Source organism: Pararge aegeria, chromosome 22 (assembly GCF_905163445.1).
Source record: "Pararge aegeria chromosome 22, ilParAegt1.1, whole genome shotgun sequence".
Taxonomy (NCBI): Eukaryota; Metazoa; Arthropoda; class Insecta; order Lepidoptera; family Nymphalidae; genus Pararge; species Pararge aegeria.
This window is the reverse complement of record NC_053201.1, coordinates 8,675,412-8,688,494: the sequence shown is the minus strand read 5'-3', so window position 1 is coordinate 8,688,494 and position 13,083 is coordinate 8,675,412. Positions and strand designations below refer to the sequence as shown.

Sequence of the window (13,083 nt, the reverse complement as noted above, 5' to 3'; positions counted from 1 at the left end):
GTGATTAGAATTTATAACCTTCAAAGAGAATATAAATGATACTACTACCTCTTTGGACTCATTAAACATGATATGAAAGAACTGCAAGATTCTTCAAGACCCGACAGGCGAATCGTAGGTTGAAATGTAAGGCCCGTATTAGAGGTATTATTAACCAAAAACTGATATCGAATTATTAAGAGCAGGTTCTGCTTAACTACGGCTGCCAATCCTATACTTATATTGAGGATTCTACATTACTTTATATTTTAACGACCTTCTTGGCACAGTGGTTGCAGCAATTTTATATAAATAAATAAATAAATATACCACGACAATACACACATCGCCATCTAGCCCCAAAGTAAGCATGGCTTGTGTTATGGGTACTAAGATAGCTGATGGATATCTTTATGAATATATTACAGGTAAATACTTATAATATACTGATAAACACACAGACACTGAAAAACATTCTTGTTCATCACACGAAATCGAACCAACGGCCTTGGATTCAGAAAGCAGGGTCGCTGCCCTCTGCGCCAGTCGGCCGTCAATTTTGGAACATATAATTTGTGATTTTTTTCCAGGATTTGTCTAGTAGGATGCTTCGGCCATGGCTAGTTACTACCCTATCACCTAGTAGGGTATAAAATATATACCATTAACAGCTAAGCCCGCTACCACCATAGACTGCATGTTTTCGCTTACCATAAAGTGAGTTTGCAGTCAAGGGCTAACTTTTATTAATAAAATAGAAGTGAGAATCTATTTGAGTTTATAAAGTGACTCTGTATTCAAGTGAATATTTACTTATACATATACAGCATATGTGTACAAAAGCATATTTGTGTAAGAACGAGACGTTCCCCCGCAACATCTAACGGGCTACAATACAAACAAATTTTCTCTTTGTAATTAACCTTTGATGGAATTTGAAATATGCGCATGACAAGAATCATAGATTCCGGGATTTCCACCTCTTAAACTGTCATAATAAGTATATAGAAATACACCAGCTGGATACTTAAACACGGACATATAACATAGCATAAGACTTTGTTAGTGCATAATGTTAATCGTAATAAAGTAAATGATTGTAACAAACAATGTCAATTGCCGTTAATAGAGGTTTTCCGACTCGAGCTATTTAGCACTGCAGTCACGACCGGTTCTCTGGTCGAACCGCACACGTTTGAATATCTATAGTTTTTTATCGTTTACGCACGCATTCATAATATTTGGTTTACGACTATATTTTACTGTTAAGGTATTTTTTAAGCTAACTTTAACTTGGAGTACGTGGGTTTGCGTAAATGTTGCATGATGGAGTCAAACGGACACACGTTCTTGGACAAAGTGTGGGGTATCGTAAAGGAAGAGGCCGGTCATGATACTCCGCTCATCCAGTTTAAACATCCAAAGGAATTAGAGGTAAGGATTAAAATATAACGGAGTAGTATATAAAGTTTTGGAAAGATGTAACGTGCATGCAACACCTTGTGACCCTAACTTCTATCTTTCTGTAATATTCTTTTGTATATTACGATGAAAATTTCAAGCATTGCATTATTTAACAATTGGCGTAGTGGGCAGCGACCCTGCTTTCTGGCCGTGGGTTCGATTCCCACAACTGGAAAATGTTTGTGTGAAGAACATGAATGTTTTTCAGTGTCTGGGTGTTTATATGCATATTATAAGTACTTATGTATGTTATTGATAAAAATGTTCATCACTCACCTTAGTACCCATAACACAAGCTACGCTTCCTTTGGGGAAAGATGGCGATGTGTGTATTGTCGTAGTATATATATTTATTCATTTTATTTAATAAAAATTCGTGCGGGTGATTATTATCTACCTACATTTTATTAATTCTAAAACAAATCCGAATTATAAAATTATTGTTATTACGTAAATAATATTCATTTTATGTTTAAAAAATAATGAAATTCAATCAGCTTTTTAGTATCAGAAACCTTAAAAAAGCTGTAACAATAAAAGCAAAGTTATAAAGTTTTCAGTGTCCACCCCTAAATGAAAAACGGAAGTCTAAAAATTAACAAGTGACGTCCGTCTCGGTCGGAACATACTTTGAAACCTTAGTCTGGCAATTTTAGCTTTATTATTTTAGATGGCAACTTATTAATGCTACTCAGCTTAACACAGGTCACCGATTTTATGAGAGAGGGACTTTTGGACTCCATGCTGCTCCAATCTAGGTTGACGGGCTTTCACGATTATTATCACAAATTCCCAATAAAATATACACAACACCATCATTTTCAACACCAAAAACTTTTCGCGGGAATTCAAACCGCCAAATATTTTGATGCCGTGTTTAGTGATCTGTATACAATTGTCACTACCCCTCCTTTTCCCACGTATCTCGTACGAGGCGACTAAGTGAACATAAGGAGAACGGGCAGCAGCGTCCTTTCGTCCGATTTCGTCCGACGTTAGCGTCCGATGTTTTTTATTCACAGTTAAAGCGAGTGATATTATAATTACTAAAATAAGGATATAGAGAACTCTGAAGAAGTGCGTGTCGGGGATAAAACGCGTTCCCCTAGAAAAGGGGGCAGAAGCAGGCTATCACCGCTTCCGATATATATCCAACGTGTAAATGAAAACCGAAAAAATACTTCACATGCTTCAGAGAATGTACATTACGTAATGTCTCTGAGACTTAGCTGTGAAACCGAAAACCCAATAGTTTTTGAGGAAACCACTGCCATAGTTTTTACTGAAAGTAATCACATACATGATGAAAAATGAAAATCATGTGACTCCTTTCACTTTATTAGGTACGCGTCGCATAGCGTAGGTACTATGCGCGTGTTGGTTTTTTATTTTCAATAGGGTTGTCATAAGTAAACAATAAGAATGTTTTGAAATAGTTTGTGTGGAAAAATAAATATGATTTTTTTGATTTAATATTTTTACAGCGTGATTCCTTATGAAATATACTTATTTATTCATACTTCAATATTATTTCGTTATTCTGTTACACATTATATATATATTGTTGTTATAATATTGTTTCTTTAAAATATAAATATAACCTAAAATAAACTATTTAAAGCTAAATAAAATCTAAAACGTCCTCGAAACCACCGCAGCGAGGCACAGTTCCTAAGATGCTGGCAGCATTGCCCCTTCGGATGGCCAAACTAATTCGTTGGAACTTTTCGTTATATATATTTTATATTAATAGTTGTCGGACAACGAGGTGGACAGTCGATTTTAAGCGCGTCGCAGGAAGCGGCACAGAACCTATGTCCAGCAGTGGACGTCTTTCGGTTGATATGATGATGATGATGATAATGAGTTATCAGACCAAGCTGATGGCCCACCTGATGAAAACTGGAAAACCATCGCCACTTCACAGATCAACACTTCACAGGGCACGCAATGAGCACGTCCTGCAGCAATCCGCCGTGTCCATTAATTCGGGGCGTAGGTTTTAAGCTAAGTTGTCTAACAACACCGGCAACCACACGCTTCATACCGGAATACCGGAACACGGCATTGCTATAATTCTGCTTGGCGGCACAAATAGCTGCCACAAAAAGCTACTACGACATGTAAGGAACAAAAGGTTTCGTCGGCCGTCACATTTTCCTTAAGTTGCAACACAGCGGTATTTTTCAGACTTATTCTTACCAATACGATAAGAAAGTTCTGATAGATTGTGTAATGCGAAACATTAATTGTAGTAATGGGTGGGTTTAATTACGGCCGTATGATTTATATGGTTTTAATGTTCACTACCGGGTTGATAAAGGCAATGCAATTATAATATTGTTTATTTAATGAGTAATTAGTACCTTATAAAATAGGTACTTCTATATCTTTATTTTCTTCGTTGCCCGGTTAGTTCCTGGTTCAGTGTATGAGGTACCTCCGTTTTTTTCTTAGATAATTGGAATAATTTAGAACTGAGTGAATGAAAGAATATTAAGAACTGTCCTAATTTATTATTGTCATATTATAGCCCAACGTGTCAATTCCACATTTTCTGAGTAACATAAACATAAAGAGTCAAAAATAATAAAAAAACCAAAATTCATTTTATTCCTAGTAGGCCTACTTTATAAGCACTTTAGAAACGTGTCTGTTTGTAGTGACTCTACCACCGGTTCGAAAAGCAGGTTGTCACCGGCTAAAGTTTTTTGTTGGATTTGTGTATATCATTGTTTAGCAGAATTATAAGTGTTATTTGAAATTGTACGAATTTAAAGTAATTAACTAAGGCCAAAGCAGAGCAGCCCAGAATTTTGAAATGATTAACTCCTAAATTACCCGGCCGGGCATCGAACCCGGTACTTGCAATACTAAAACCGCAGCGATCACCACCGCGCCAGACCAGACCAGAGAAAATTCAGAAATGATAAATTCTCAAATTACCTCTACGGGGAATCCAACCCGGGACCTCCTTTATAAATTCACAGCGCTCACCGTTGCGCCAGGGAGATCGTCAAAAATCATCAAAAACTTCAAACGTTTTTAATTATTTATCTAAAGGTACTTTAGTATTGGAAGCTTTGATAGCTTAGTGGGTGGGGCTTTTAGAAATCATAAATTCCTAAATTACCCGGCCAGGGGTGGAACCCCGGACCTCCACTAATCACCACCAGGGAGGTCGTCGAAAATTCCAAGACACGCGAGATAACATTTGCAAATTTGCAGGAAATATTACGCGAAGATCTGGACATATCAAAGCAGCTAAACGATAGCCAACTCGAGAAAGCTGTGCGTAAAGTGCTACAATACAGCGTAAAGACCAACAAGCCAACGTTCAGAAATCAGCTGTACGGTGGGATGGACCCCTACGGCCTCGCTGGAGCTTGGGTTGCAGAAGCATTTAATACTAGCCAGTAAGTATTGAAGTATTTTTTTATATTCCACTACAAGTTAGCGTTTGACTGCAATCTTACCAGCATCGCTAGCGGGCGGGGCACATAGCTCGGAGAAACGATAGACGTTGGGATCTTAAGCTTAGTTGTTGGAATTTAGGATATAAAGTTCCTACATGTATTCTGCTAATACATTAACATGCAAAATTTAAACATTATATTATATTTATAAAAATCTTAATTAATATAAATTATATAAAATAATGTTCTGCGATTTATAGTCTGTTATATATAAATCATTAGTGTTTAAATAAATAAATAAAATAAATATACTACGACAATGCACACATCGCCATCTAGCCCCAGAGGAAGCGTAGCTTGTGTTATGGGTACTAAGATGACTGTTGAATATTTTTATGAATAATATACATATATACTTATAATATACAGATAAACACCCAGACCCTGAAAACATTCATGTTCATCACACAAACATTTTCCAGTTGTGGGAATCGAACCCACGGCCTTGGACTCAGAAAGCAGGGTCGCTGCCACTGCGCCACTCGGCCGTCACCGGCTCTCGGCACTCGGCCGTCTCGGTTGGCTCGTTTGTTAAACAAGAAGTAGGTATTCCCACCCAGTTTTATACAAAGCTGTACTGTTGTGACGGTACATCCCTTAGAATTAGCATCCCTTAGACAGCACAAAATTACCAAGGTACTACGCTTAAATCTTTATTCATTGCATACTAGCATGGTTAAACACAGAAATGTGCGATCAACTGCATTCTAATACACGGCCCATAAATGCGGTCTTGACTATATAAGGTACACGCTACCACTAAGTAAATATTTAACATAGAAGTACGGCCACTTTATTCATTTCCTATTTCCAGATATACATTTGAAGTAGCGCCAGTGTTCACTCTCATAGAGATCAAAGTTCTCGAACACGTTCTCAAGCTTTTTGGTATCCCTAACGGCGATGGCATCTTCAGTCCCGGTGGAAGTATATCGATGCTTTACGCGCTGGTGGCAGCTCGATTTAAGGCGTTTCCTGAAATCAAGAGGAAGGGGATGCGTGGTTTACCTGAGTTGGTTATATTTACTTCGGAAGACGTAAGAAAAGATATTTACTTGTATGTTTAAAAAATGAGAATCTGGATAAACGTTTTTTTTAATTAATTGATGAAATAAGCAGAAAGGCCACCTAATGGTAAGTGGGAAACCATCGCCTATAAACCGCAGAGTAGGTACCACTTCCATTGACACATCCTGTAAAGTGTGGCCTTGTTCCATCAACCTGAGACCTCATGTGCCTGTAATTACACCAGCAACCAAGCTTAGCGGCAGAAATAAGCATGGTGGTAGCGGTTCCTAGGACGAGCCCTGTCACAAGCTTCTACTTCTACTAAAATACTAATGCTAAACGGATTGCATTAAAGTTTTAAATAATCCAATTAGAGTTTTTTGGATAGAAGGTTGTATGTTATTATATATATTAGTTTATTTTTATATTTATTTATTTATTATATTATTTACTTTTTATCTATTTGTGCACACTAGTTTATGTATTAGCATGTAGTTATTTGCATGTATGTATTTTAATATTTGTCCCACCAGCAGTCTATTCTCCTCTTCTTTTTTTTTCCTAATTCTAAGGTTGCCTGGCAGAGATCGCTATTAAGCGATAAGGCCGCCTTTTGTATTACTACTTCTTTCGATGTTTCTGTTTTTGTTATATTTTAAATATGTTAATGTTGTGGTATACAAATAAAGAGTTCAATAAATATGATATGTCGCATGAAACCGAGGGAACATTTACATTTTGGGAAACACCTAGGACTATTGTATACTTAGAATCTAAGACTGGTTTTTTTTATCCTCAATCTTCCGAGCTAGGTATATGTATTAAATATAGTACTTCGCTGAGAAATGCATGAACGAAACCCTTCCGCAAGTAACGAATAAATTCTTCGTTTTTCCGGAAGGGAATACCCATTAAAACTCAGTGGAGTCATCTACGCCGAAAAAGGGGACGTCACTGATTGGCTTTCGCATGCGGCCGCGTCAAGGAAGGTGTTCATTACCAAATGCAACTTAAAATTTAATATTTATGTTCTAACCTAAAAATTTCCGATTTTGGCTAAAACTAAGAAAGGAATACTCTTTCTTAGTTTCCAATTATTCGCTACTTTACAATCGTCCAAGGGGGTTTCGCAAAGACTGTTTGTCCAATTATCCTGCAACGTATTACTTATACATTCCGTGCGAAGTCTGGAGGAGTTAGTAACTAATATATAGTAAATAATAGATAGTAGGTGCAGAAGTACCAGAATATTTTGACTATAGTGGTCATTTGAATTGTTTAGAATATCACAACCTTGAAATCATTATAAATTGTTAAAATGCATATAAAAATTTCGGAACTGACCGGATTTGAACCTGCGACTCTCTGGCAATCGCGGTCTGAGAGTTTATAAATTTGATATTTCCTCTAAGTGCAGGTATCGTTATAATAAATGTAATAACCTCGAAAACATTTAGTAAAGTATGTCAAAATTTCTCATTAACGTTTTCTTTTGTCATTACAGAGCCACTATTCAATTTTGAAAGCAGCACATTGGCTTGGATTTGGTACAGAGAACGTTAAAGTTATAAAAACGAATGATAGCGGTCAGATGAAGTCATCAGAACTTGAAACAAGTCTCCAACAAGAGTTGGCACTTGGGAGGCATCCTGTCATGGTAAACGCAACTGCTGGCACCACGGTTCTTGGAGCCATTGATGAATTGGAGACTATGGCAGCAATCTGTGAGAAATATGGTGTTTGGATGCATGTCGACGTAAGTAAGGAATTCATATTATACAAAGCAATGCAACTAACATTCTGGTTACTGTTCGTTTTACGTGGACATCTATTACGACGGAGAGATCTGCAATGCGTTGCTGGCGCCAAAATAATTTATTTATGTGTTTTTAAGGCAAGTTTTTTCCAAAACTTCTTTCCTAAAAAAATTCTCTTGATAGAAGTAACATTTTGGTCGGTACTGAAATTTAAAAATATATTTTTTGCAGGCGTGCTGGGGTGGAAGTTTAATGCTGTCTAAAAAGCTTCGTTCCAAGTTAAAAGGGATAGAGCGGTGAGTGAGATGCTTCTTCTTAAAAAAAATTTTGCTAAAAAGTAGAGACTGGAAATCTAGATTTACTAATTATAAAAGGGAGAAGGACTAACATTTATGTGTCTATACAAACAAATATAGTTTTCTTATTTGTCTGTGTTATTAAAATAACTGTCTCTTTATACGTTCAGGGAGTTAATTGAGCTACATTAGCAAATATTGTTGACCCGACACAGATAATAAACGATCATGAGAATAAAGAGAATGAGAATTCAGTGAAACTAAACTAAACATTCTGATGATTACTAACATTATTCCGTTATTAGCTTAAACCTTTAAGCGAGAGTATCCAATCAATGCTGCCAACAAATATGATAATCGCAATGTTATTAACATTTTAATAAAGGTAATAATAATAAATATTCTTGGAAAGACAACCCGGCTTTCTAACTTTAAAAAGACTTGGTTGCTTGTTTGACCAGGCAAATTTTGGAATATATGAAGCTATTTTGCCAGGCTTCTTTTGTTAGAGCGCTTTCGCAAAGAGTGTTTTAACTTCTAGGCAGGACTCTCAGATCATGTGCGACACGTAACTGAGTAATTAAAATTATGCCGACTAGCCAACACTGGGTGGGTGGTACAGTGCCCTCAATGCCATCGCTTAAAGCATTATTATTTTAATAATAATGTTGCCTTTTTTTATCCAATTATAATCCTTATTTTTGGCACTGGAAGTATGTTAAATAAACTGTTATTTTAAAATAATCCTGTAAACGATGTTAGTAAGTACCCAGGCCTCTTATTTTATTTATTTATTTATTTGGTATCTATGACTTATATTATGGTACATAGTCCTCTATCATCCGCCACGCTGCTTGCATTCGAGTTGTCTAATTTTTAATAATAAATAAATATTTTAGTGCAAACTCTATATCATGGAATCCTCACAAAATGATGGGAGCGCCACTACAATGCTCAGTGTTCCTTCTTCGCGAAAAGGGTCTATTGCACGAAGCGAATGCGGCCGCAGCGCAGTACTTGTTTCAACAGGATAAGTTTTATGACGTCAGCTATGACACCGGGGATAAGAGCATACAGTGTGGAAGAAAGGTAATGTAAAGCTAACAAATTCTAATATACTACTCAATTTGGTGCTACCAATAGTGGTGTCCCGTAACGTACCTTATTGAAGTTTCCATGCGATAAAGGCTAGTAACAAAGAGTATTGCACCGGGTTAACCCAGGTAGCTGTCCACAGTGTCCTGGTCCTGCCTAAATCCTGAAGCCTAAGTTGAAAGGCATATTATTTATCGAATGTCTTTACTCTAATGGCGTTGTAAAATCAATAAAGATATGAAATAGTAAATGCTTACCTTAATTATTAACTAAAAAAGATCTTGTTTTTTACAATTGCGTCTTTGACCTTCGGGGATTCTTTTTTATGATACTAAATGTATGCCTTAAGATGTCATAATATTTCGTTATTAGCTAGTATACAATTTTTATGACTGTCATCAAGCTTTTCATCATAACCAAGAACAATTAAATAGTTGCAAGAACATTACAGATTGATGCATTCAAGCTATGGATGATATGGAAAGCTCGTGGGGATATCGGTCTTAGTAACCTCACAGACCACGTTATGGAAATAGCAGAGTTCTGTATACAGACAGTTGCTCGGAAAGAAGGCTTCAGACTAGTATCGGCACATATACAGTGCTCTAATGTATGTTTCTGGTACATACCAACATTCATGAGGAATCAAGAGGAAACCGAGAGCTGGTGGGACACCATGCATAAGGTAAATAAAGAACAGTTTGTTGAAATTTTGAAATATCTTTCTGGTTTTCTAAATCGTTTTGTATAATTATTGTCAGACGTTGAAAACTAGAAACCACGTTCGAGAGGTCAAATCAATGAACTGTTGTAAAGTCTTTTTCGTTGAATTGTTCAACTAGCGAGATAAATTATAAACTAAGACAAGGTTCTTTTAGCTCAACAACAGCTCATGTTGTTTTGGGAGACTATTAATTACTATACTGTGATAACGAATTCAAAAACTAAAATCTTAATCAATAATGGTACTGACAACTTCCATTTAACATATGCAACGTGTAACGCAATTAAGAAATACTGTTGAAGGGCGCATAAGTATATTTCATAAGGAGTCACCCTGTGAAAATATTAAATCAATAGAATTATTTTAATTATTATTTTTTGTTTGACCAGGCAAATTTTGGCTATTTTGCCAGGCCTCTTTTGTTAGATGGAAGATTCCACAGTTTTTCTGGGCATGACCTTGGATTGTAAGCTTCAGTGGGGTACCCATATAGATACACTAGCAGGTAAACTAAGCTCGGCTGCCTACGCCGTCAGGAAAATTAGACAGATTACTGACGTAGAAACAGCAAGACTTGTTTACTTCGCGTACTTTCGCGTCACTTTTTGATGTCTTACGGGATCTTAGTATGGGGCAAAGCTGCTGATATTGAAACTATAATCACATATAAACTTAAATCACGTGAATCCCTCCGTGAAAAATTTAAAGAAATTGGTATACTTACGGTAGCCTCACAATACATTTATAACAATATAGTATTTGTAAGACAACATATTAGTCTATATAAACAAAAAGTGGATATAAACAGTCGACTTACAAGAAATGGTCATAAATTAGTGACATCTGCATATCGTCTGCGAAAGGTGCAGAAGTCATTTGTGGGATTGAGTATTTGCTTTTATAATATGATTCCTAAGGTAATTTTGGACCTACCAATGCATAAGTTTAAAGAATGTGTTAAAACACATTTATTACAGCGAGGTTATTATACAATTGATGAGTTTCTTAATGACAAGGTGGCTTGGAAGCATCCGGCTCCGCTTTCATCTCTCACAAGATAGAAAAATGAATGTTAAAATATAAAATGTAAATTTTTGATGTTGGAAAAGAGCAACTGCTGAGTTTCTTGCCGGCTTCTTCTCGGTAGAATCTGCCTTCCGAACCGGTGGTAGAGTCACTACACACGGACAGACTTGACGTTTCAAAAGTGCTTGTATTAGGCCTACTTGAAATAAATGAATTTTGAATTTTGATTTTTTTTTTTTTGAGAGCACTTTCGCAAAGAGTGTTTTAACTTCTAGGCAGGACTCTCAGATCATGTGCGACACGTAACTGAGTAATTAAAATTATGCCGACTAGCCAACACTGGGCGGGTGGTACAGTGCCCTCAATGCCATCGCAACCTATATTTATTTTTCCATACAAACTAAATCAAAACATTTGACTGCCGATTGGCGCAGTGGGCAGCGACCCTGCTTTCTGAGTCAAAGGCCGTGGGTTCGATTCCCACTACTGGAAAATGTTTGTGTGATGAGCATGAATGTTTTTCAGTGTCTGGGTGTTTATATATATATTATAAGTATTTATGTATATTATTAGATAATAAAAATATTAATCAGTCATCTCAGTACCCATAACTCAAGCTAACGCTTACTTTGGTTCTAGATGGCGATGTGTGTATTGTCGTAGTATATTTATTTATTTATTTATTTATTTTAAGTGTTTCCTTATAACAACCCTATTTAAGATAAAAGATCGATACGCGCATAGCACTTGCGCTACATGACGACGCGTACCTAATAAAGTGACAAGAGTCACTTGATTTTACTTTTGCAAGTGATACTAGGGCTGTATCTGATTTCTTACGTCAATGGTCACTCAAAAACTATTAGCGTTTCGGTTGCACAGATAAGTCTCAGAGTCAGTAAATACCTCTAAAGCCTAAGTATTATTTCGGTTTTAATTTATACGTTGTATATTTATTTCAGATTACCCCAAAGATAAAGGAACAGTTGACGCTAAGATCTCAAGCGATGATTGCGTACTCTCCGCTTCGACAACGCAAGAACTTCTTCCGTTTAGCATTCACCTTTCATCCTGTTCTAGAAGAGAAACACGTGCTTGAAATACTGCAAGCCATTGAGAAATGCGGAGAAACGATTACCGGATCTATGTTGTGACTTCATCTTCCTTGAATACTAAAAATTAAGGGAATTGCGTTACTGCGTGCTGTTTTTACCGAATAATTTATTTACAACGAAACCAAGTACAAGTTAATAATCAGCAACAAACTAATTTAACATTGACAGAAACGAGAATGCGAATGTGTGTAATTGCCTTAAAACGGGTGCCTACTAAAACATTTGACACCAATAACTTTGATACACTCGATGAATTGAATTGCGAGATCCATGAAGCAAATATTTTATCTGCAATACTGATTTCTAAATATTTTATATAAATATAAGTTTTATTGTTAAACACAGTTACAGGATGGGCCAATGGACAATATTAATAGCGTGGGCGTGCAACACACTGCAGTTTTATAAGGTTAAACAAATTATAGAGCAAATAATATAATAAACCCCTTGTTTAATTTCTTACACCAATTGTGTTATAAAAATATCGACATCTTTAGCCTTCAATGAATCTTAAGCTAAATTTGGTAATATCTTCGAGAAACAGGAGGATCTGTACGGTGTAATTTATAATTTCTTCAATATTTATATATTTATCCACATCAAACAGATCTTCGGCAATGTTCTATCTACGCACTTTTAACTCCGACACAGGAGATAAAGCACTTGTACATTGTAAAGTCAATAACTGTACAATAAACATTTCTTCAACTTTCGTAGAACACGTAAAAAAATACTCTAAAATATTTAAGAATGTTTGCACTAATGCGAAATCGCTACACATTAAATATAGTATAATGAAATCTGATAACAAAATACAAACAACCTGGAAAATAGTTAATTACGAGTCAGGAAAAACTAAATCTCGTGATGTGGATTTTGAACTTATTGTTGATAACAATAAAGTGACGTCTGACAGGGAGGTTGCTAATACTTTCGAAAACTTCTTTCAGAATGTTCCCATTTTGTTAACGGATTCTCTAAGCTCTTCACCAATAGCAGCTCAGCGTATATTGAGAGATAATGTTAAAGAGTGCAATGTTTTATTTAATTTTAAACATATATCTGCAATAGATATTGTAAAGAATTTCAGGTTATTAAAGTTGAAAAAAACCAGTGATCTGTGGGGTATGTCGGTGATGGTCA

General features: G+C 36.1%; 1 protein-coding gene across 1 annotated transcript; it reads left to right on the top strand.

Moving 5' to 3' along the window:
• Positions 1-1,178: 1,178 nt before the first annotated feature.
• LOC120633779 (glutamate decarboxylase 1) lies at positions 1,179-12,377 on the top strand. The gene is made up of 8 exons (XM_039904127.1): positions 1,179-1,413; positions 4,672-4,859; positions 5,734-5,956; positions 7,432-7,683; positions 7,916-7,980; positions 8,880-9,069; positions 9,527-9,760; positions 11,788-12,377. Exons 1-8 carry the CDS (start codon positions 1,303-1,305, stop codon positions 11,977-11,979), a joined length of 1,455 nt encoding a protein of 484 aa, XP_039760061.1. The 5' UTR covers positions 1,179-1,302; the 3' UTR covers positions 11,980-12,377.
• Positions 12,378-13,083: the final 706 nt, after the last annotated feature.

Coding starts and splice junctions, on each gene's coding strand:
- LOC120633779 (XM_039904127.1), top strand. CDS start 1,303: ATGATGGAGTCAAACGGACACACGTTCTTGGACAAAGTGTGGGGTATC. Junction 1,414..4,671: donor AACATCCAAAGGAATTAGAG/GTAAGGATTAAA, acceptor GCAAATTTGCAG/GAAATATTACGCGAAGATCT. Junction 9,070..9,526: donor GCATACAGTGTGGAAGAAAG/GTAATGTAAAGC, acceptor AGAACATTACAG/ATTGATGCATTCAAGCTATG.